Consider the following 25,497-nt stretch of genomic DNA (forward strand, 5'->3'; position numbering starts at 1 on the left):
CCCCGCTAGCCTTTGACTCCTCCTGGAGGCAAAAAGAAACCCCTGCAGGGCTGTGAGCGATTCCTTTTCTGTCTAGGAAGACAGAAAGGGGGTAAGGGTTCTGTAGAAACAGGGGAGTTTATTATTTACAGCACCTAACCTTTCCTAACCAGAAAGGCCAAGATTTTTGCCTTTTAATCTATTCTCCTTCCTTTCAAGAGGTTGAAAGAAAAGGCAATCCTGGGTCCTTAATGGTATTTGGTATTTCCTGCATGTGGTAGGTGTATGATCACTTTCCCTTTGATATTCAGACCTATTTTCTCATCCCCAGGTGAGGCCACTGGTCCTGATGCCCTTCAGCTAGGGTGTCGTGGCCAGTATCTGTTCTGCTTTAAAAAAAAAAAACAAACCCCTCAAAAAAACAGCACCCAGAACCTAGTGGCCTAAAACCACCACTGTTCACAGTTTTGCAGTTTGGACTGGGTTTAGCTGGTGGTGTTTTGCTGGTCTCACCTGGTGTCACTCATATGCCTGGAAGTGGGCAGCCCAAGATGGCCTCAGTCACATGTGTGGCGGTTAGCTGGAGCTGTAAGGGTGGGATACGTCTGTTCTCCACGTGGCCTCTCCTGAAGAGTAATCTTTCTCATGCTGAGATCCAAACCCCAATGAGGAGGTACCTGTTTAAGCTTCTGTTGTTTCACATTTGTCCCATTCGGCCCCAGCAAGTCACATGGCCAAGCTCAAGAGTCCGTGTGTAGAGAGGGGTTACACTAGGGCACCCATGCTGGGAGGCGTGAGTCACTGGGGATGGTTACTGTAACAGTCTCCCCACAGCTGTAAAGAGGTGCATTACTTATGGGCTTGACTTTTCAGTTGCTTCAACGAACGCATTACATTCTCTCATGACTCTGTTAATCACGCTATAACTAGGTCCTGGCCAAACCTGGAGGGTGTTTCTCAATCTAGCTCATCTAAACCTCTATAACAGGAGTTGGCAGACATTTTCAGCGAAGGACCATAGAGTAAATATTTTAGGCTTTGTCAGCCGTATACGCTCTACAACTGCTTGTTCTGCCAACGGAGTGTGGAAGCAGCCATATATGTAAGTGAGTAGGTACGGCTGTGTTCCAGTAAAACTTTATTTACAAAAACAGGTGGTGGGCCAGGTTTGGCCTACGGACTGTAGGTTGCTGATTCTCGTTCTGTATCCTAATCTTTTAGACTGCCAAAAAAAAAAAAAAAAAGTGTATGTTACACTCAAATATTGCTGCTTCTCAAACTTGAAAATTAAATGTCGTCTTTGTAGAATTTGATTTCACCATGAAAAGTCATTGATCAGTGCATGTTACATAATATTTTCTACCTGATTGTTTAAAATCCTAAATCCATAAAATGTTTTCTAAGTATCTTTTTAAGAACTTGGTAAAAGCTGTGTTAATAGACTAAAATATCATGAGTTGGTTCAGTGAAAGTTGGAGAGGCAAAATAAGGTATAGAGAGCAAACTTCAGTCAGGCTGCCTGAGTTGAAGCCCCGGTTCTAACAGTCACTGGCTGTGTGACCATAGTCAAGTTACTTAACTTCTCTGAGCTTTAGTTTTCTCATCTGAAAATAGGGATGATGATAGTCCTACTTCGTAGGGTTATTATGAAGATTAAACATAGCAGTCCACAAAAATACCTAGAATGGTGCCCAGATCATAGTAAATGCTCAGTTAAAATGGTAAAACATCAAAATATCCTGAAACCCTAACTCCCTTAAATGGTAATTTTTTGATAAGCATAGGTATAGGACAGTTTCCAGGTTCATAGTGTTGTGGTATGGTTAAAAGAACTTGTTAGACCTAAAACTCAGTAAGTCCCTGGATACAAAAATCAGTTGTATTTCTATACACTTGTTAACAACTCTCCAAAGAGAAAATTAAAACAAATCCATTTACAATAGTATCCAAAGGAATATGATACTTAACCAAGGAGGTGACAGAGTTGTCTACTGAAAATTATAAAAAATTGACAGAAGAACTAACACAAATGGAAGGACCTCTCATGTTCTTGGATTAGAAGAATTGATATTGGTGAAACGGGGACCATGCTTCCCAAAGCAGTACATAGACTCAATGCAATCCTTAACAAAATCCCAATGATCTTTTTGTAGAAATAGGAAAACACTGCTAAAATTGACTTGGAGCCACCAAAGACCCTGGACAGCCAAACAGTTTTGAGTAAGAAAAAGCGGGAGGTATCACACTCCCTGATTTTAAGAGAGATTGCAAAGCTATAGCAATCAGCAATACGGTATTGGCATAATATTATATAGACCAATGGAGCAGAATAGAGAGCCAGTGTATTAAACCCTCACATACACAGTCAATCAATATTTGACAAAGGAGCCAAGAATACTCAATGGGAAAAAGTCTCTTTGTTAAAGGGTATTGGGAAAATTGGATATCCACAGGAAAAATAATGAAATTGGACCCTTATTGAAAAATCAATTCAAAATGGATTAAAGACTTAAATGTAAATCCTGAAACAATAAAACTCATAGACAAAAACAGGGAAAAGCTTCCGAAATTGGGCTGGACAATGATTTCATTGATATGACACCGAAAGCAGAGGCAACATAAGCAAAAATGAAGTGGGATTACATCAAACTAAAAAGCTTCTGCACAGCAAAGGAAGTTGTCAACAAAATGAAAAGGCAACATATGGAATGGGAGAAAATACGTGCAGGCCATTTATCTGATAAGGAGTCATTATAACGAACTCCTATAACTCAATAGCAATCAAACCAAGTAACTCAATTTAAAAAATGAGATCTTTTCTTTCCAAAAGACCTTGCTTTCCAAGAAGACCTACAAATGGCCAACAGGAATATGAAACTGTGTTCCATATCACTAATCCTCAGGGAAATGCAAATCTGAACCACAATGAATTATTGCCTCCTCTATGTTAGGTTGCCTATTATCAAAAAAACAATGGACAGGTGTTGGCAAGGAAGTGGAAAAAAGGGAGCTTTTGTTGTCCAAATTGTTGGTGGGCATGTAAATTAGTGTGGCTACTATGGAAAACAATGTGGAGGTTTCTCAAAATACTAAAACTAGAATTAACATCTAATCAAGCCGTAGAGAGCAAGATGGAGTCCCTCATGTCAAGCAGTGACGTAAGCAGCCAACGGCGTAGCAGCCAAGGCCAGTTATCACCAAAACCTGCACAGGCTGATGACACTCAGAGCTGGTAAAGGCATCTAAGCCAAGAGAGCCTAGAAGAACCGAGAGCTGGTAATCATGGGAACCAGAAGAGGCCTGCGAAGGCCCAAGACTGATTAAACTCCTTTAAGAAGGGATGACTTTTGCAGCAGATATAACATATTGTCAAACTCTCGACGTGGACTCTTCCACGACTGACTGCACTGAAAAGGCAGCTGCATGTTAAGGCTCTGCCCAATAGATCTTGACCATGATAAAGATCCTCCACTGCTTAGACAGAATTAGCAGTCAGCGCTGAGAGTTGACCTGGACTGGACCGAGTCCCCATCTCAGCTGCCTGCTCACGGATGGACTTTGAGTTTGCTGTGTTAACTTCTTAGGCCTCCCTGTATCTTCTTTGTTGTTGACTTTGTATTGTACTTTGTGTGACAGGTATGAAGCCAAGTTATAGGTCATTGAGTTTGGAATCCTGAACCTGTTTGACAATTATAGTTAACCTTGCTTTATGATTGAATAAAGCTGACATTGTGGAAAGACACCACTGATGTACGCCTTTATGGTGTGCTTGAGACACCAGCAATCCTATTTCTGGGTGTATATCCAAAGGAGTTGAAGTCTAGATCTTAAAGAGATCTGATCTGCATTCCCATGTTCCCTGCAGCGTTATTCACAGGAGCCGAGACAGGAAACATCCTAAATGTCGATACACAAATGGATAAAGAACCTGTGGTTATAGACCTACGAGGTCCTATTATTCAGCCTTGGAAAAGGAAATTGTGCCATTTGCAACATCAGTAGACCTTGAGAGCATCATGCTAAGTGAACTAAGCCAGACAGAGGTCAAATACTGCATGGTCCCACTTATATGTGGAATCTAAAATACACTGCCATAAGTAGAGAGCAGAAGAATGGCAGGTGCCCAGGGCCAGGGGGAGGGGACAACGATTTGGTCATGTGAAGTACGTTCTGGAGACCTACTGTTGAGAAAGACCGCACGAGTGCCACCCAGTCTCCTCCGCAGATCAGGGCAGTGTTCTGTGGTTGGTTTTGGATATCTGGGGGAAAACACCTTTTATTTTCACCTACTTTGAAGGAGCTTGCGCACTCAGATCAGAACTAAATTTTACCGTTCGGGAGCTATTGACTGTGAGCAAGTTCTTTAACATTTCTTAGTCTCCCTTTTTAAAAACAATGATTGTGGGCGCCTGGGTGGCTCAGTTGGTTAAGCGACTGCCTTCGGCTCAGGTCATGATCCTGGAGTCCCGGGATCGAGTCCCGCATCGGGCTCCCTCCTCGGCGGGGAGTCTGCTTCTCCCTCTCCCACTCCCCCTGCTTGTGTTCCCTCTCTCGCTGTGTCTTTCTCTGTCAAATAAATAAATAAAATCTTTAAAAAAAAAAAAAAAAACAATGATTGTGAAGATTGGATAAGGTCATGTGGTTAAAAAGTCCTCTGCACAATGCCTAGCTCCTAACTTGCATGCAGTAAATGTTAATTAAAAAATTTAGTGGTAAAAGTAGCACAGATCTGGGGCGCCTGGGTGGCTCAGTCGGTTAAGTGTCTGCTTTCAGCTCAGGTCATGGTCCCAGGACTCCTGGGATCAAGGCCCGCATCGGGCTCCCTGCTCTGCGGGAAGCCTGCTTCTCCCTCACCCACTCCCCCTGCTTGTGTTCCTTCTCTAGGTGTCTCTCTCTGCCAAATAAATAAATAAAATCTTAAAAAAAAAAAAAAAAGGTAGCATAGATCTGAGTACTTGCAAGCCTATTGAAAGTATTCAGATCTGACTAGCAAATCCCATGCAGTGGCCACAGAGAGACTTGGTAGCCAGCCACGGGGGATGTGCACGAACACACGGAACAGTATTAGAGGCCAGGCAGGGACCTACAGATAACGTAATACATTGTCAGATTTGTTACTAAAAGCTTAGGAAAGTGTCGCTGCTTTTAAAAAAAAAGATTCTAGTTATCTAGTATTATCCTCAAAACCAGCACCCAGGGATCAGGAATTGTCTATGCGTTATTTTCCTTTGTGTAATAAGATGCCGTGACTGTGGATGTTGCCAGACGTGTGACCCATCATTCTATCCAAACTGTAAATAAGACTGTCCTTGCTGCGGCAGCTGCTGAATGCATAGAAGTTGCTAGGGTGGCCAGACAGTCCTTTGTCTGGCTATTGACAGTTTTGCTTTGGTATCTGCCACAGTGGCTCAGTGACCTGCATTTGACCCCATGGTCAGCATTCCTCAATGCATCGTTGTGGTTGTGACTGTGATGTTTGTCTTTACTTCACTGATTGGGGTTTGTGGTCCCACTAGTACTTAAAGCGCTACGGGGCCAACATTTGGGTACAGTGACACTTAGGTGTAGCCCCACGGTCCTAACAGCGATTCTTTAGTCACGATTTACTGAAAACAAAGCTTATCTCCTATTTGGCTGTGTAATGATTTGACGTGAGTAGTTCAGAACGAATACAGTGAATGTCTACCAAGTGGCAGGTGCTATAAAAGCTGCTGATAAATTTTATTCTCAATCAGTTAATTATTATTTCAATGAAATAGCCTTGAAGAAAAATGTCCTATGGCTGATGAGTGATGATGGGGCTAGTATTTGGGCAGGGTAGTTGACCCTACACAGACCATAGTTAGGTGACAGGCAGGTGGCTGTTTCCCATCTAGTGGTGCCCCGCACCACAGAGAAGGATCCATATTCACAGCAGTAACGACAGCACAGGGCACTGGGGTTGAGAAAGCAGAACTGGCCTCCGAGTGTGGCTGTCTCCTGCTGTAGGATTGCGGGGCAGAAACCAGCGGGGACCCGGCTAAGTGACTGGAGCAATCGCAGTGATCTGCAATGTGCCAAGCACAAGACAAGGAGACCCATGACCTATCTTCCCAAATTCCTTGCATGCCTCCTCACCCCTCTGGGGGATTCAAGGAAAGGACTTGGGGAGGGCTCAAGCAATTCGCCCATGGGGACTCTATCCCTGGGATCCTGTGGAAATACTACCCACAGCAGTTGACAGGACGTCCTGCAGGGGAAAAAACCCTAATAACAAAGGGTCCTTCTCATCAGCGTTTTATCTTTGGAGCCGTTGTGACATCTTACCTTCACTTCTTTTGCCCAGAGTGTAACTTTGAGGCTCATCTTAAGATTTTCTTGGGCGTCCATTTTTGCTGTGTCTGCCGTGTTAAAGGCTTCCATTTACTTCATCTCTAGGAAGCCACCCTCGATGACTTCCCATTTACAGGTTTTTAGACTCTGTCTTTACGGTCGCTCACAGTGGTCCTCAAACTCAGGTGTGCATCAGAATGCCCCGGAGGGTTTGTTACGACATGGACTGATGGGCTCAGCCCATGCTTGGATTCGGTTGGCCCGGACTGGGCACCTCAATCAAGTCCCCAGGTGGTGGTGATGTGGCTAGGCCAGGGACATTTTGAGAATCCCTGGTCTCATAGAAGGAAAAAAAAAAAAAAATGCAGTAACAATCTGATCTACTGAGTTGCGTCAGGGTCCTGTGATAGCTGGTGTCTAATCGCAAAAGATTTTCACAGTAACTCTAAGTGCTTTTTGTCCAGATGTGTGCCTTCCGTTGACTAATAACTGGTTTGTTCAATGATTATAGAAGATGCTCTGTTCCCTTTAACTAGATTTAAACACTTAGATGGACCCCACTTCTTTTTTTTAAGATATTAGAGTGTGTGCGAGCAGAGGCAGGGGGCAGAGGGAGAGAATCTCAAGCCGACTACCCACTGAGTGCAGAGCTGGATGCGGGCTCCATCCCAGGACCCTGAGGATCATGACCTGAGCTGAAATCAAGAGTCAGACACTTAAGCAACTGAGCCACCCAGGAACCCCTGATAAGACCCCAATTCTTAAAATGGAAGTTTCATTGATCAAAAAATCTCCTGTGAAGACTCACATCCACCCCTACATGCTACCCCATGCTTAAACCTTGGTTGGCAACATGAAGGTCCTGAAAGATAGCTTTTGCTCTCTTTTTTTTTTTTTTTTTTTAAGATTTTATTTATTTATTTTGAGAGAGAGAGAATGAGAGACAGAGAGCATGAGAGGGAGGAGGGTCAGAGGGAGAAGCAGACTCCCTGCCGAGCAGGGAGCCCGATGCGGGACTCGATCCCGGGACTCCAGGATCATGACCTGAGCCGAAGGCAGTCGCTTAACCAACTGAGCCACCCAGGCGCCCCGCTTTTGCTCTCTTTTACTGCGCATCGGCACGTATTATTCATAGGCCATTTCAAAAGAAAAATACACAGTTGTCTTAGGTTGTTGACAAGATTACAACAGAATCAAGCTGAATATAATCTGGTTCAGATTTTGAGGTTCAAAGTGATTTAATGTTCAATCAGAACATTTGTTCTGAAAACTACACTCTAAAAGAGCGCTCATGGTCAAGTACGTTGGGCAAACGTGAACCTCGGGATGTGCAGCAGCCTCAGTTGACATAGGAAAGATCTGAGCGGCTGCCCATGATTCTGACCCGGATGCTCCAGGATACGCTGGCTAGCCCTTGCTTTTAGGAAGCCAGGATTACTGAACGTTCGTAAGTGAACCAGTCTGTATCAGGAGACCGATACAAAAGCAAAACTTCCAGATGAGGAGTAGTACAGTTTATTTCAATTAAATCTTTCCTGTCTTATTTCCTTTCCACTTATTTTTTCCTAGAATTGGGTTACGAAGGGAAATTTGGATGAACCCAAAGCTGGAGTCCACCAGAGGCTGGGTCAAGCTGTGAGAAAAGGGTTTGGAAAGGAAGGCCGCAGGAGCTGAGGGAGGAAAAGCTGCCGACACGTTCCTTGTAGCACAATTCAAGTTTATTCCATTTGTTCTTGCAACACAAAACTGAAACACGGTATTATTTAGCATTCGGATGTACATGAACTAGGATCATATGAGAAACCCAACTGTGTCAAAAGTATTACATGATGGAAAAAATGAACTCAAATATATCAAAATGCACAAAGCACTAGTCTTCCTCCATTACTGCTTAGAAAGATATGATTGTTTCTCCATTTACAAAATAGAATCAGGATGATTTAAATTCTTAAAATTTTGCATGCAAAACACTGCAATTGCTTATATAGGAGGGCACTCTCACCAGCTTCTTCTATACACAATCGAGTACACAATATTGCATGGAAGTAAAGAGCAGCTCCATTGAAGTTTTAGGAAAAAAAAGTCGGTACATCTAGATTTAAGATCCATTATCAGGGGGAAAAGAAATCAGTGAGTAAAGGGCCTTACTTGCAGCTTGCACACACTGTACCCACCTACCTCTCCTTTGTGCCCCGCTGGGTGTAGGTGAGCTATGCCTAGAAGAACTACTTGGGTATTCCTGGGTGCTGTGTTTGAACTCTAAGTATACAGATGCCAGTCTGAAGCTGCAAGGGGGCGGAATTTGTTAGGATACTAATGTAAACAGGTAAACCGCCTGTTTTTACTTGATAGAGTGCATACAAAATGACTGACTTAATACAAAAACTACAGAACATGCAAGATTTTTTCTGAGATGTTAAATATTCAGTGGAGAACAAAACTTACTTAACCCTTCACTAATGCATGTAGTACCAAAAAGCAGACATGTTTTTAGCTTCCTTTACTCAAAAAATGAACATTAAGTGTTGTGAATTTCTCTGCCAAGTGGTTCGGAAATACATTATAAATAACCTAGTTAAAAAAAACCAGAAATTGTAAACCATCTCGGCCAGTCTATTCTATGTTTACGTTATTTTCTCAAGCAATCGCCCCATAATTCTGGGGCTTACAAAATGGCTGAGAAAGAGGGAAGGCGAAGTAGCCTCTACTGCAATACAAGGAACAGCGGGATGAACTGTACAAAGAATCACGTGGCTTCTCCACCAGGTGACCGTGGAAAGCAGACCAAGTTCAGGAATGATAGGACAGTGCACTCTCTGCGATAGCCAACTGCAACACAACAGTTTGAAAGGAAAGGTAAAAATCCGAGCCAAGAGGTGAAAACGAAAATATAGGAACACCTTGTTGCTACCAACATACAGACTGATAAAGTGCCCTCCGTCTTCAATGAGGATAGCTCTGTTTCCATTCAGTGATGTAATAAAGTACTGTTTACTGACTTCTAATCCAACTCTAATCTGCACTAAGACAGCAGAATTATTAGCCAAATATATCAAAGTATTTAAACCACCATTTTGTTTGTGATTGTTTTCTTGGATGCAGGAAAATTACAGGGTTAGGCTAGTTGTAAGCAAAAAGCCACAGGATTAAAAAAAAAAAAAGATTCATGGGGAAAAATACACGCACACACAATCGCGCACGCACACGCACGCATAAACCCACACCATAACAAACCGATCAGTAAGATTTGTTATTAGCTGGCTACTTTTGATACTAGTTTAACCCTGTTTTAGAATGCTACATTGCCTTAAAAAATCATAATTCTTTGTTATCCACAATCTGAATACAAGCCCCTAACCCAACCCCCCTTTAAAAATTTGAGGTACATTCAATTATTGCATGATTTGGCTAAGGAAAAACCCTAATATTTTTAGCAAGCTTTTATGGATGGCAAGTCAAAGGAGTCAATATTTTAAATGTGAAATAGCAAATTTAAGGGTGTATGTTTTAATTCATTGTACTGCTCATGAAATAAACATTTGAACATGTGTCTAAATATTTCCTGCAGGTCAGAACACCCCTTGTAGGGCACTGTATTTTAAGAAGACAGAATACATTTTGAAGGGGTCACACTTAATGTGATGCATGGTTTAGTAAAGAAACAAAAATAGGTTATGCAGATGGGTTGGTGTATGTTCAGCAGAAGCCTATCGACAAGTTGGGGAAACCTGGTAATGAGCAAACTTTTGAAGGGACAGGGCTCAATTTGTCCAGACCGTAAATCTCACCCCAGTGATAGCTTTGGTGCAGTAAGTAATCAGCATCCAAGGTGGGTCTGAGAGAGGATTTCCAAAGAATGTTCCTTGATTCTCCAAACATAACCGAGGCCAATCCATTCAAAGAGCAAATGAAGAAAATCCATAGGTACTAAGACAACTGTTCTCTAGAGGATACTAACAGGCTATGGCTATGATTCTATGTTTAAATCCCCTTTTACTACCAGCAGGAGTCTGAAAGTGTTTCAATGTTATATAAACGTCTGAATCTAGAGGAGAAAAAAATACGCACACTGGAATGATTTCTCCTGTAGGCTTCCAAAATTTAAGGTTTTATAAATAAAACTAGTCAGTTTTATCTAAAGATACATGAAATCCATGTGAAAGGGGAGAGGAAATCCAAAGTTGAGTCATCCAGCAATTTAGGAGTGTGCCCCCTCACCTTAACTGAGCTCTCACGTAAAGCTGAAAGTCGCTGAGGGAAGATTTGGTCGCCGACCACGGACAGCGCTCTTAACTATGCCAGGAGGCCCCCAGGAGAGTGCGTCTTAAGGCAGAAGGCTAGAGCTGATTGCTTATCTCAGCACCCAGAGTTAGGTCCCAGCAGCCGCCGCTGCTCACAGTTATGGCTACCACACTCGGCGAGCTGGCCTCGGTAGGATCAGGCCCTCGACATGATCTCATGAATAAACTAGCTAGGGAGCTGAAAGGGTCAAATGGTACTGCTATGGTTTGTCTTTGCTCTCCCTGGGGCATAAGCTGTGTATTTTGTTGGAAATGGAAAAGAGGCAGACTTGATCAGGAGTCCCAGTAAAAGCCTGATCACGGTTTTTTCCTCTCTTCCCAAACATGTTTTTTTCTGGTGGTCTGACTGGTTATGAATTTCTCTCTCCCCTCACCCCTGTTAAAGTATTTAGCTGAAGAAGCTGGCAGCTAGAGAGTGACAGACAGACAGGCAGCAGTGTGAGGCCACGGGAGAGCCCTTCTTCCAGAGCTGGCAGCCCATCCGTCCATCACTGAAGAAGGGCTTTGATTGCCTGGTTGTCAGTGGCTTCAAAGGCAGTTAGTCCATCTGGACCTTTCACGGTCTTATCAGCACCCTGAAAAGAGAGGAAATAGCCATTAATACTGAAGGAGTCCGCCATCACGTGCAGAGGCGTCTAATGTGTGTGTCGAGAATCAAGACTAATGGGCTCCCTTCAACTGAAAAGAAACCCCAAACATCTGGCAAGTTGTAGACGAAGTCGTAAAAATGCCAGACTGTTTTTCAGGCACTAGAAACTGTAAGCTACAAACGCAACTTGCCAATAATATAGGCAAGGACTGCCTTTCATTTATACTATCATGCATTCAATTAAGCTTTAGAAAAGATTATCCCTATGTGTAATATGAAATGGGGAAAATCACTTTTGCTAAAGAAGAAAGTATTACTGTGACCGTTATTTCTTTGCAACACCTTGTGGAGAGTGCATAAATACTACAAACGTATTTCTACAGTTCAGAGCTTACAAACCGCTTACTTGAGACAAGTTAAGGCTGTGTAATACTGGTCACTGTACCTACAAAAACTGAGCAGTAAATGCTTGCCATGGGGGCTGTAAAAGGAGGTTTCCTTCTGTACGCGCGAGAGAGCCTCTCCGGCCTACTCCAAAGCTTTACCTGGACCGTGTGATTCCGGAAGATTTTACTTGCAATGTGGCGTTTCAGTTTTGCGAACGTGTACACACAGCTTTGTGTCTATCTGTTGTCTTTATCTGTCTTTACTAGAACGAAGCTCCGGGGGAACATCTCTGTATTACTTACTACTGCATTCCCAGTCCCTAGAAAGTGCCTAGCGTCTGGGAGCTGCATTTGCTCCCACCTGAGGTTCTCTTTGCCTAGTTCCAGCCCCAACCAGCGTTTAGCCATCCAACAGCCTCTAGTGTCCTGCCCTCCTCCCCTGGCCAAATCTCCACTGTTCTCAGGCCTACAGAATTCTCTGAACTTGATATAAATAGTCCTTTAAAGACCAACTCTAGTCAAACTCACCAGTCTCTTCTCCCATTAACCTCTCTCTGCTCTAATCCTACGGAACTTCTCATCATGCTCACATCCCATGTGCCATGTCTTTATACACGCTGGGTTCTAGACAGAACGTTCGCCTTACTCCTTTGCTCCGGCAGACTCATTCAATCATTCAGCAAGTGTTTAGTGAATGTGTAGACACTGGGTAAGGAGCTGGAGAATCAAAGAAAAACAAGATAGTCTGGCTAGTGTGGGAGACAGACAAATGATCCAGTATGACAGAGGTGGATGAGAATAATAGTGTCATGCGCATGGATGAGAGGTCTCTTAGCCAGAATGGGACGCAATAGGAGGATGTAAGGGAGAAAGGCTTCTGAATGAGGCAGTGCTTGAGCTGAGTCTTGAGGAGTAAGCACAAGATGATTAGGTAAACCAAGAAGATAACATCCTAGGAAGTGCTACATTATTACAAAGTCTTCTATATGATTATAAAGATCTCTATTTCTTCATTTTCTAATTGAATTTAACTGCTTCATGGAATACAGGCAACTCATAGTCAAGTGGGAGAGAAATCTGTGAGGGAGAACTTCAGTGTGGTAAGTCCTCAATGGGATGTGGGACAATAACTGGGATCATTGTATTCAAAACCATTCCTTATTTGATCACTGCTTTTATGACTAGCATTATAAACTATAATTCTGCACTAACAAAAAGTTGAGTATTTTAGTGAACACTGCTTGCTTTTTAGCTGTCAGAATTCATTTCCTTTCTTTTGATAATAGCAACCTAATTTCATTTTGGGGCTTCTTTGGTCCCCACTGTCTGGAGTCCTGGGACCATGTAACTGAAAGTGCCATGTATTTTCCTCATCAAGTGTCAAAGATTTATTTGACTCAGGCAGGACTCTCACTTCTGCATTTTGAATCTTGATAGAGAACAAAAAGAGTTCATTTATTCCTGTGGCATGAACTAGATGAGACGGCTGAGGAGTTTCTGCTACCTTGAGGCCTGTAACTTCCAGAGCTCCTCCCTCTTCTGAGCCTGGTCCTCCAGCTGTCCTACTGGTTCTATGACTAGTCCCAATATCTTGAAAAATTCCTTTTTCTACCTGTTAGAGTCAATTGCTGCCATCTGTAGCAACAACAACAAAAATCTAGCTGATTTACATTGTCACTTTTCCCCCCTAATTTTAATAGATGTATCACAGAACTCAAGATACACAAAAACCCCACAAAACTCATAATTCTATATAGGTCAGATACTTTTATTAACATTTTAGTGTTTGTCTACTCTTTTGTTGTAAATATGCATATACACGTATTTCTTTTAAAAATAAATGAGTAACCCTAGGAGAACTAGGGTGACTATCAGACAACAGAAAAGATAAACCAGTATTACCAACAAGAGGGGCATTTCATAAGATAAAAAGTTCAATGGTCGAATTTCAAAAATGAAACTGAGAAAACAGTTCTATTTATAATAGCATTAAAAAGAATAAAATATGTAGAAATAAATCTAACAAAGTCAAACCAATTCTGAAAATGATGAACCAGTTTTATTAATATGGATAAGAATATTAAAATCATTTTTTAGTACTTGATGCAGTTACTAACAAGTTTATATAAGTCAGTATATTTGGCTTCACCCCTTCCTTGAGGAAACCATCTTTAATCATTTGTTTTTAATTCTAGTGATTATTTTCATAGCTCTAAATAATATACTCATGTTACTATGTGCATTATTAAGTTTAGATATTATCTTCTTACTTCCTGCTATATGGATGAGGCTTTAGCTCATTACCACCTTCTTCCCCAGACTGTCCCATTTCTTATATTTAAAATACCAGTTTGTTTCTCTATAAATTTAAATGATCGTTCTTTAAACCTATATTTCTTGTTCCATCAGTTCTGACAGTACCTCATCCCTCTACTTTATAAGATACTTTCTCTACCCTCCCATCACTTCCTGTACTTCTTAACTTGCCAGCTTTTCTATTTTGTCAAGATCAACTGTTATATTCTGTTCTGTAAGAACGTCTCTGTTTGATTCTTTTTTATCCCTCAAAGTCACCACGGTATTACATCCCCAGGACTCTCTTTATCTTTCAACTGTTAAGTGTGTATCTTTTGACCACCTTCACTCATTTTGTCCATCCCCCAACACCCCCCACCTCTGACAACCACCAATCTGTTCACTGTATCTATGAGTTCAGTGTGTGTGTGTGTGTGTGTATTTAAAGATTCCGCATATAAGCGACATTATATAGTGTTGGTCTCTCTCTCATTTCACTTAGCATAATGCCCTGAAGACCCATCTATGTTGTTGCAAATGGCAGAATTTCCTTTTTTTAATGCCTGAATATTCCTGTGTGTGTGCACACGTGCATGTGTATTATACACATTTTCTTTATCCATCTGTTGATGGACACTCAGGTTGTTTGCATGTCTTGGCTACTGCTGATAATGCTGCAATGAACATGGGGCTGCAGACGTCTTCTCAAGACGGTGATCTCATTTCCTTCAGATAAATACCCAGAAGTGGAATTGCTGGGTCATATGGAAGTTCTATTTTTAATTTTTTTTCAGGGAACTCCATACTGTTTTCCATGGTGGTTACATCAATTTAGATTCTCACCAACAGGGTTCCCTTTTCTTCATATCCTCACCAACATTGGTTATGTCTTGTCTTTTTGATGACAGCCATTCTAACAGGTGAGAGGTGATATCTCATTGTGGTTTTGATTTGCATTTCCCTGATGATTAGGGAGGCACCTTTACCCAGCTGGCCATCTGTACGTGGTCTTTGGAAAAATGTTCAGGTCCTCTACCTGTATTTTAATAATCAGATTGTGTTTTTTCCTCTACTGAGTTGTAGTTCTTTATATATTATGGATATTAACCCTTATATACTAGATTTGCAAACCTTTCTGTCATTACATTGGTTGTCTTTTAATTTTGTTAATTTCCTTTGTCGTACAGAGGCTTTTTGTTTGATGTAGTCCCACCTACTTATTTTTGCTTTTCTTGTCTTTGCTTTTGGTGTCAAATCCAAAAAGACACTGCCAAAACAGATGTTAAGGAGCTTAACCCCTATGTTTTCTTCTAGGAATATTACTGTTTTCAGGTCTTATGTTCAAGTCTTTAATCCATTTTTAGTTGATTTTTATGTAAGGTGTAAGATAGTTGTCCAGTTTCATTCTTTTACATGTGGCTGTCCAGTTTTCCCAACACCATTTATTGAAGAGGCTGTCATTTTCCCACTGTACATTCTTGGTTCCTGTGTTATAAATGAGTTGACCATATAGATGGGGGTTTATTTCTGGGTGCTCTGTTCTGTCTCACTCATGTGTGTGTGTCTGTTTTTATGCTAACACATTACTGTTTTAATTAGTATAAGCTTTGTAATAGGTTTTGAAATCATGAAGTGTGATGCATCCAGCTTTGTTTTTCTTTCTCAAGACTGCTTTGGCTATTTGGAATCTTCTGTGGTTCCACATATAAAGCTGGGAATGGTTTCTTCTGTATCTGTGAAAATGCCATTGGAATTTTGATAGGGACTGCACTGACTTAGCTGATTATTTTGGGTATTATGTATGTTTTAACAATATAAATTATTCTCTCAAACAGTAGTGCTAAGAGTATTAAGGTTGGTAGGGTGGTTTTATCCTATAAGGTCATTTAAGGATCTAGGTCCTTTTCCCATGTTATTGTCCCCATCATCTGGCTCAAGCTGGCTATCTTCTACATTTGCTTCCACCATAATCTTTTCCTACAGACTTGTTCCTTTTTCAGTATTTTCTATTATGGTAAACACCACCACCATCTTCCAGGAAATGTGCAGACACCACGCAGTTTTTCTTGTTTACTTCCCACATTATCAGTCACCAAGTCTTTAGACCAGACTGTTCTTAACATTTCTCAGCTGTCCTTGCTACCATTACTTTCTTAGCTCAGGATTTTTACATAGAGATCCTAATTCAATAATTTCCTATCTTTTCTCACATTTTAAAAAAAGATTTTAGGGCGCCTGGGTGGCTCAGTTGGTTAAGCAACTGCCTTCGGCTCAGGTCATGATCCTGGAGTCCCCGGATCGAGTCCCGCATCAGGCTCCCTGCTCGGCAGGGAGTCTGCTTCTCCCTCCCACCCTCCTCCCTCTCATGCTCTCTGTCTCTCATTCTCTCTCTCTCAAATAAATAAAAAATAAAATCTTTAAAAAAAAAAAAAGATTTATGGGGGGGTGAGAGAGAGCACAAGTGGGGGGAGGGGCAGAGGGAGAAGCGGACTCCCTGCTGAGTGGGGAGCCCGACATGGGGCTTGATCCCAGGATTCTGGGGTCATGACCTGAGCCAAAGGCAGCGTTTAACTGACTGAGCCACCCAGGCACACCTCTTTTTTCACTTCCTACACCATTTCAATTCAGATTTCATACGTCTATTTGGGTGATGTTTGTTAAAATCCAAGTCTGATCATACTACCCACCTACCAAAAAACCTTAATGTCATCCTAACAGAAGAGAATGAAGATAAATAGTATGACAAATGCATAATCTGCTCACTATTTACCTGTCTAGTCCTAGTTCTTGCTAAATCCTTTCTGGTGTATGTTGTAGCTGTGAATAGTTTTTTTTTTTTTTAATCTTACCCTAATGCATCATGGCTTCTCTTTGTCCCTGTGACTTTTCTAACATTGTTGCTTCTGTTTAGAATGGTCTCCCAATTCTCTATTGGATTCTTGGACACAAGTTTCTAAGATTCAGCTCAGGTGTCAACTGCTTTATGAATTGCACCGCCTGAAGTTGTAATGGCATCCTTATTTATAACATCATCCCCTTGACCTCCAGGACCACACTTGCTCTCTTCCTTCAAATCCCTACTGTGTCACATATAAACTCCTGCCACAGCAGCCATAACACTTTAATGTACTGGTTTTATGTACCTGTCTCCCTCTACTAGACTTTACTTCCTCTGCTTCAGGGGTTGAGAAGAAATAGAATCCCCAGACTCCTGTAGAGCTACAGATGGCCATCTGACACAAATTTGGCCTCTCCCACGAAGGGCTTTCCTTCTTCAATAAAGCCCCAGGAGGGCAGAGTCCTTAGCTCTTTCCTTTTGTTCGTACACAAAACACAGACACAATGCCAGGAGGTTCGGCAGTCATCTTGTGACCATAAGGCCTGGGGAAGAGAAGGGAGTGTGGGATGTTGATGACACAGCACAGCCAGCTGCCCAGCCTTGGACTGCACACCTCAGGCATCTTGTTCTGAGTCACTTTCTTGTTTAAATCACTGTAGGAGGAGTTTTTGTTACAGCTGAACTCTATTTCTCTTAAGGCAGTTACCATAGTCTGTAATTACATTAAAAGACCTGTCTCCCCCAAATTAGGCTGGGATCCACGAGGGCAAGGGTCTTGTTATATTCATCTCTGTACTTTTAACACGTAGGATGATACCTGGTATATGGCAGATGCTCAACAAAATTTTGTATGTGGGTCACAGTGCAAATGAATATTATTAACATCAATCTTACCCTTGGTGATCATACATATCCACCACATTAAAAGGAAAAACTACCTTTTCTACCATCTTGTGTATACACATACCAAATCACTGTTAGAAAGAATACTGCAAAATATTTATTTTGAATCCCTATGCATTTTAGAACAGTCGAGAAACTGCTCATTAAGAACTCCATTATCTCATGATTTGGGGCATCTGTTTACAGTTCCATGGTAGTATGATAACGTGTTCCGAACCTGGGAACTTTCAATTGTTTGAGTATACATTTAAAATACTACCATTACCATAAAAGTTATACAATTCAGTTTTGGAATCTACTAAAAACAGTAACATTAAAAAAATTATTCAAATACCTACCTTTACATATGTTGTGTAATGTTATTTACTGGTACAGGATTTAACACCACATTTAATTTATATATTGATACAAGAGATAATATTTCTAGGTACCCCAAAGAATCTAATGCAATAGTCAACACAGTGAATGTTATGTTTCTTAAATTTTATAGCAGTTTTTAGTTTTTAACCTAATACTATAGATATATCATCTCGTTTTATTCTCACAGCTGCCCTGTAGGCACTTTTTTTTTTTTTTTAAAGATTTTATTTTTGAGAGAGAGAAAGAGCAGGAGTGGGGGAGAGGGGCAGAGGGAGAAGCAGACTCCCCATGGAGCAGGGAGCCTGATGAGGGGCTCGATCCCAGGACCCCGGGATCATGACCTGAGCTGAAGGCAGACGCCCAACCAACTGAGCCACCCAGGTGCCCCTGTTCTCTGTTTTAATAGAGATTTAACTTAAGCTCAGAGAGGTTAAGAAATTTGCCCAAAGTCAGTCAGCAAGTTAAAGAAACTAGAGCTTTCTGACTCTACATCTTGTGTTCCATGCTGTCTTTAGTTAAAACTGACCTATGGCTTTTCCCCTAAAAATGTTAGGGTGAGACTCAGATTCTAGAATTTATTAACGTAGGTATACTCAACATTTTTGTGCCTCCTACAGGAAAATGAAGAACCTTATACAATTATGTATACAATGTGTCATCTGTTGAACACTTTCAAGCTAAAAACATTGTTACAGAAACCAATTCCTAAGAGTATTCAACATTTATAAAGTTTCTATTAAGTGCTAGACATAGTTTTGACTGTTTTACTAGAACACAGTCATCTTTTTTTTTTTTTTACATATTGTTTATGGCTGCTTTTTGCTACAACAGCAGAGGTGAGCAGTTGTAACAGAGACCATGTGACCTGCAAGGCCTAAAATATTTATTATTTGGTCCTTTACAGAAATTGTCAACTCCTATTCTGGGGAATTAAAGAGAACAAGAGGCTGGTTCTCTGCATATTTTCACAACTAGAGAGGACAAGGGAAAGGATCATGTATGCAAACATAATTCAGTGTGGTAAGTACAGGCATACCTCCTTTTAATGTGCTTCGCTTTACTGCACTTCACAGATACATATTTTAACAAATGGAAGGTTTGTGGGAACCCGGGATCAAACAAACCTATCAGTGCCATTTTTCCAATGGCATTTGCTCGTTTCATGTCTCTGTGTCACATTTTGGTAATTCTTGCAATATTTCAAACTTTCTTCATTTTACATTTTGGTGATCTGTGATCTTTGATGTTCCCGCTGTAATAGTTTTGGGGCACCACGAACTGTACCCATAGAAGATGGCGAACTTAATCGATATATGACATGCGTATTCTGACTGTTCCACTGACTGGCCAGTTCCCTCTCTCCCTCTCCTCCAGCCTCCCTATTCCCTGAGACACAGTATGAAATTGGGCCAATTAATAACCCTACAGTGGCCTCTAAGTGTTCAAGGGAAATGAAGAGTGAGTTGCAGGTTTCTCATTTGAAATGTGGTGGTAGGAGATGATAAAACGCTGACACGATGAGGTGCAGTGGGGTGAATGATGTAGGCATGGCCACATAGCATTAGGCTACTATTGACCTTCTGAGGATAGTCAGGAGGAGGATCATCTGAATCTGGACTGTGGCTGACCAAGGGTAACTGACACCGTGAAATGCACAACTCTGGATGAGGGGGGACTACTGTGCTGGCTTGTTGCTGCAGAAGAGAAAACTTCCTAGGCTTACATGGTAAGGAACTTGCTCAAAACCACAGAGCTATTAAGAAGCAGAACCGAGAACTAAAGTTGGGCGGGGGGGGGTTGGTGTGGCACCACAGCCCCCCAGTATATGTCATGACAAAAACTATTTAATAAGGATTGCAGACTAAAAGATCTAAATGGGTAAAAACAAGGAGCTTACAATGGGCTTATCTGTGTCTGAGATTTGGGAAACACTTAAAGAGTGTAACAATTGGCTTCATTACTGAGGTGGTAAGATTTGTGGCTGTATTAATTCTGACAGTGCAGTTCCTCCTTAAAGCAATTCAGAAAGACACTGCTGAGATCTTTGAGAGTCACCTGTCCTAAAACATTTTTAAAACCAGACTTGCCTATGTTAAATGGAACAGAACTTCGGGGTTCTGAGCAATCATAAAATCTGTGCTTGAGAGTATGGAAAGCTGTCTAGGTTTTATTGGGGTGGGGCAGGGAGTAATTAGAGTGAAAAATGGTTCTACCTGCAAGCATGTACTTGTTTATGCTGAGAAGGGTGACTTCCCAATCTCTGGATCTTATCCACTGGATTCTCCATTCAAGCAGCAAAATCTGTACCACAGACACTTTCAGAATTTGACGATGTTGCTATTTGAGAAGGGTATTTGGTTTTTATCATTAACTGGCTGCTTGATTTTTTAAATATAACACAAATATGTTTAGCAAAGGGTGCCTGGGTGGCCCAGTCGTTAAGCGTCTGCCTTCAGCTCAGGTCATGATCCCAGGGTCCTGGGGTCGAGCCCCGCATTGGGCTCCCTGCTCAGTGGGAAGCCTGCTTCTCCCTCGCCCACTCCCTCCACTTGTGTTCCCTCTCTCGCTGTCTCTCTCTATGTCAAATAAATAAATAAAATCTTTAAAAAATATATATATATATTTAGCAAAAACATCGATGTTATAAGATGGTCTTCTAAATTTTCTTAAACTGTTTAGTATTTTTTACTCTTTAGAGCAATTGTACATTAAACATTAATAGTTTCACTTCCTTTTTATAAAAGGAAGGTATCTCACATTATCCTACTCAAACAGGAGCAGGCAACGTAGAGTTGTCTGAAACAGCTAGGAGTCACCACAATTAGTGCTGCACAATCAGCGGTCCCCTATTTGTCACACAGTTATAGTAGACTTGCTAAGGAGGGAACTTCTTTGACACAGTGAAGCAGAGAAACAATGGAAAACAAAAAAAGCCCAAGTTTCTTTGGATTTCTTCGTCTCAGATACAGCCTAATGTGCTAAACACCACTAATAACAAATGACCATGTATAATAACAACTGAAGTATGCTGGAGGTTTGTTAATCTAGGAAAACAGTAATTAGCATGTTTTAAAACTTGGATTAAATTTTCAATTCACAAGATTTTCATTCTCACATGCTAGAGTACCAACTTTTTCTATTTGTTTAAAAGAATTCTCATCCTCACAGGAAGTTGAGTGGTCATTTTTAATAGCAGTATGTACTTATATAGGGACAGAATATGAACACACACCAGAGTGGATGACACAGTTCTACCTTGTCTACATTCTAAATTATAGCAAACGTACCATCTTTAAAAGAGGAGTAGAAGTAAACATTTAAATATTTCCCTTTTCCCCACACTGGTTTATTTAGAAGTGGTTTTTCTTAGGATTAGGAAACAAGGATACTTCTTAAAATCCAATTATCAATTATATAAATTATAAGGCATTACATAAATTATAAGGAATTTTAGTATTCATATAGAAATGTTGATTTAAGTTAGATAATACATATCCTAACAATATAGGAAATGTCTAACATGATAGTGTATTAATGCTACAGGCAAACTTTCAAAGAACTGTATCTTCAACAGACAAACTAGATTTAAAACAAATTATACGTATACCAAAATACATGTAGCTGGGAAAAAGAAATGAATTTTAGACTTATGAGAGTCCACTGGCTAATAATATAATTCAAGAGTATCATTTCATGATTAACTCTCTTCTAAGTAATGTGTTCATGAAACGATGCTATTATTCAGGCAGATGAGATTTTAGGAAGATCAGTTCAGTAATAAACAATGAAAATTCCAGATCACTGTCCTATAAGCTCTTGTTTGGCTGCATTAATTGATAATAAAACTTTTCAACAAGCAAGCATTAGCACAGGTGAATAAAAGCATCCAGAATGATAAGGTACATTCTCAACTTGCATCACTTAGGAAAGATCATTTTCCCACTGAGGGTTAGAGTTTTAAGACGATGTGTGCTATAAATTTCAAACTATTCATGAGCTAGAAGAGGAATCTGCAAACTATGACCCAGATCCTTGTTTCTGTAAGTAAAGTTTTACTGGAATGCAGCCATGCTTGTCATTTCTGTACGTCTATGGCAGCTTTTTAAAATTATAGTTGACACACAATGTTCCATGAGTTTCAGGTACACAACAGTTATCGGACAACTCTATACATCATGGTTTGCTCACTGCAAGTGTAGCTACCATCTGTCACCATACAACCCTATCACAATGCCACTGACTATATTCCTTTGCTGTACCTTTCATCCCCATGACGTATACGTTCCATAACTGGAAGCTTGTACTTCGATTCCCCTTCACCCATTTTGCCCATCCTCCTACCCCGTCTCCTCTGACAACCACCAGTTTGTTCTCTGTAATTATGGGTCTGTTTATGCTTTTTGTTTTGCTTCTTAGATTCCACATAAGTGGAATCATATGGTATTTGTCTTTCTCTGATTTCACTTACCATTATACCCTCTAGATCTGTCCATGTTGTTGCAAATGGCAAGATTTCTTTCCTTTTTTTTTGGCTGAGTAATATTCCATAGCGCACACACGTGTGTGTGTGTATTTCATCTATCTGTGGACACTAGACTGCTTCCATATCTTGGCTATTCTAAATAATGCTGCAGTAAACATGGAAGTGCATATACCTTTCCGTATTAGTGTTTTACTCTTCTCTGGGTAAATACCCAGTAGTGGAATTATTGGATTGTATGGTATTTCTGTTTTTAATTTTTCTAAGAAACCTCCATACTGTTTTCTACAATGGCTGTATTGATTTACGTTCCCACCAACAGTGCACAACAGTTATTTTTTTCCATGTCCTTGACAACACTTTTATTCCTTATCTTTTTGATACTAGCCATTCTGACTGGTATAAGGTATTCTTATCTCATTGTGGCTTTGATTTACTTTCTCTAATGATTAGTAATGTTGAGCATCCTTTCATGTGCCTCTTGGCCATCTATATGTGTTCTTTGGGAAAATGTCTATTTGATTATTTGGGTGTTTTTGGTGTTGAGTTGTAGGTTTATATAATTTGGATATTAACCCCTTACTGAACATATCATTTGTAAATCTCTCATTTGGTAGGCTGCCTTTTCATTTTGTTAATAGGGTCTTTCACTGTGCAAAGGCTTTTTATTTTGGTGTAGTTCTGTTTATTTTTGTTTCCCTTAGAAAAATGTTGCTAAGGCCAATGTCAAAGAGATTACTATTTTTTTTTTCTGGGAAATTTATTTTAGGTCTCTCTTTCAGGTCTTTACTCCATTTTGAGTTTATTTTTTGCACTTGATGTAAAAGTGGTCCAGTTTTACTCTTTTGTTTGTAATTGTGCAGTTTTCTTGTCATCATTTATTAAAGACTTTCTTTTCCTCATTGTATATTCTTGCCTCCTTGGTCATAGATTTACTGACCATATTAAGCATGGGTTTGTTTCTGGGCTCTATTCCGTTGCACTGAACAGAATGTATGTATTTCTGACATACTGTTTCATTATAGCTTTGTAGTATATATCTTGAAATCAGGAGTTGTGATGCCTCCAGTTTTGTTCTTTCTCAAGACTGCCTTGGCTATTCAGGTTTTCTGTGATTCCATACAGATTTCAGTACTTGTTCTAGTTTGTCCACTTCTCTATCACAGAAGTCGGTTTCACACTCTTGCTTGGGCTTCCTCCTCCTCTGCTGCTGCTACATTTCCCAGGATGCTTCTTGACCCTGCATTTTAACCTGTTTCACGTGTGTCCTTTCCCTTGTCTCTTCTCCCCAGTTTTACATAATGTTTTTCTTGTACTTCTTTTCATCTTATAGGTTGTTATTTAACAATTCTATAGTAGTTTATTTTTTTTTACTTTAGTGTTTGTTTTGTATTTTAATATTCATTTAGATTTATTCACATACTCATTTCTTGATTATAATCCTTCTTGCATCTCAGTTTCTCTTTGGGTTTAATTTGTTTCTTCCTGAAGTGCATCCAAATCTTCACTTGTTACTCAGGGTGCCGACCACTTCTGGGCTTGGAGCAGCCTTGGATCAGCTCCTACCTTTTCTAACAAAACTCTCTTGCTCATTTTGGGGAATGTTTTCTTCTTCAACCCCATCCCCTCTGCTTTCTGTGTCTCAGGATTCATTATAATCTCTTCTCTAATGAACCGCTTCTTAGATTTCAAAGCAAGTATTGATTCATTCATTTTAAAAACCACTTTTCTGTCATAGGAGGGCAGAAAGGGGATACCATGGCATGTGTTCATACCTCAATCTTGAAGTATACCTCAATCTTGAAGTGGAAGTTCCACATGTATTCATCTTTTTAAAAAAATTACTAGCTCAAAAATAAAAAAATCAGGCCAAATAACTTTTACCTACAGAAATAAACGTGTTTCATTTCTCATAACTGTCCCTGACTATAATTCTGCTCAGGAGAGAACATGGACTTATGAGCCATAATTCTGGAACAAATCTCAATTTCATTATATTTTCTTTGACGTTTGGTAGATACTTAACCTCCCTGAGCCAAATGGTTTCCTTATCCATAATATGATTATACCTATGTATTTGGGTTGACAGAAATTAAAGGAGATAATATAAAGTGCTTAGTACATATTATGTTCTCCACAGATGAATTAAATGTTTTTAATTCCCCCTTGTGTCATAAACTTCATCTTCCATTGCATGAAATTGAAAACAAAAACTTGGCCAGTAAGTGATCTAGCGTATCACATAGTTTGATTTTGAATATTCTAGTTACCCTCCTTCTTTTGTCTTTGTGGTTTTTCTTTTTACCCCCATTAGTTGTAATCATACTGAGTTTTTAACTTTGTTTACTTTGGCTTTTTTCCTATACTAACGCTATACCAGCTGGATAATATATTAAAAATGTCAATTTGGTAAACTTTTTAAAAAATGAATTCATAATAATCCATAAGGATTCAAACTTTTGATAAAAGGCAGAACCAGATTTCATAATACAGACATTGATTGTAACGAAGTGCTCTGGAACAGCCTTATTTTAGCAACTAAGGATTTTTAAAAGAGCACGATCAATTTCCAAAAAAAAAAATATTTGGCTAACAAAACTGTAGGGTATCCATTAAAGAAGCTTATGCAATAATAAAAAATCAAAGTAATTTTGAAAAAAAACAGAACTAAATTTTACTATGCCACTTTCATAAAGGTTAAAAAAAACCCTTTCATCTAAAATAACAGCTCTGCATGGGTACAATTGATCTGCCATTAACAGAGCCATCTCTGAATGTCACTTAGCTTCCAAAATCAAGGCTCAGACCCAAATAAAAGAAAAAATAAGCTAGTTAAAAGTCAAACAATTCAACTTACTTACAATCAATAACGTAGCAACAGTGTATATAATTACAGAGACCCTTCTAAGAAAATCTATTAGGGCCTAATGTACATGCAGATCAAGGCAGAAGATTCTTTAACAATGGAATATTACAGTCATGTCTCAATGACCTGGAGCATCATGCTTTGGAAATAAGGAATACCAACGATGATTTGGGACTTCTCTAGAGTA

At 40.1% G+C, this 25,497-nt stretch overlaps 2 protein-coding genes across 2 annotated transcripts in view; both read right to left on the reverse strand.

Annotated features, from left to right (window-relative positions):
- Positions 1-7,991: 7,991 nt before the first annotated feature.
- On the reverse strand, positions 7,992-9,662 carry LUZP6 (leucine zipper protein 6). Its single transcript, XM_021692881.2, is given in 2 exon segments — positions 7,992-8,524; positions 8,526-9,662. Coding segments are annotated over 2 exon segments (297 nt in total). The 5' UTR covers positions 8,688-9,662; the 3' UTR covers positions 7,992-8,389.
- Positions 9,663-10,378: 716 nt separating this feature from the next.
- The window catches only part of MTPN (myotrophin), a 54,071-nt gene continuing 38,952 nt past the window's right edge, over positions 10,379-25,497 (reverse strand). The window contains exon 4 of the mRNA XM_021692880.1: positions 10,379-11,167. Coding sequence (XP_021548555.1) covers positions 11,081-11,167 — 87 coding nt within the window. The 3' untranslated portion in view covers positions 10,379-11,080. The remainder of the gene's footprint in view (positions 11,168-25,497) is intronic.

This window comes from Neomonachus schauinslandi, chromosome 12 (genome assembly GCF_002201575.2).
Source record: "Neomonachus schauinslandi chromosome 12, ASM220157v2, whole genome shotgun sequence".
In the NCBI taxonomy this organism is placed as follows: Eukaryota; Metazoa; Chordata; class Mammalia; order Carnivora; family Phocidae; genus Neomonachus; species Neomonachus schauinslandi.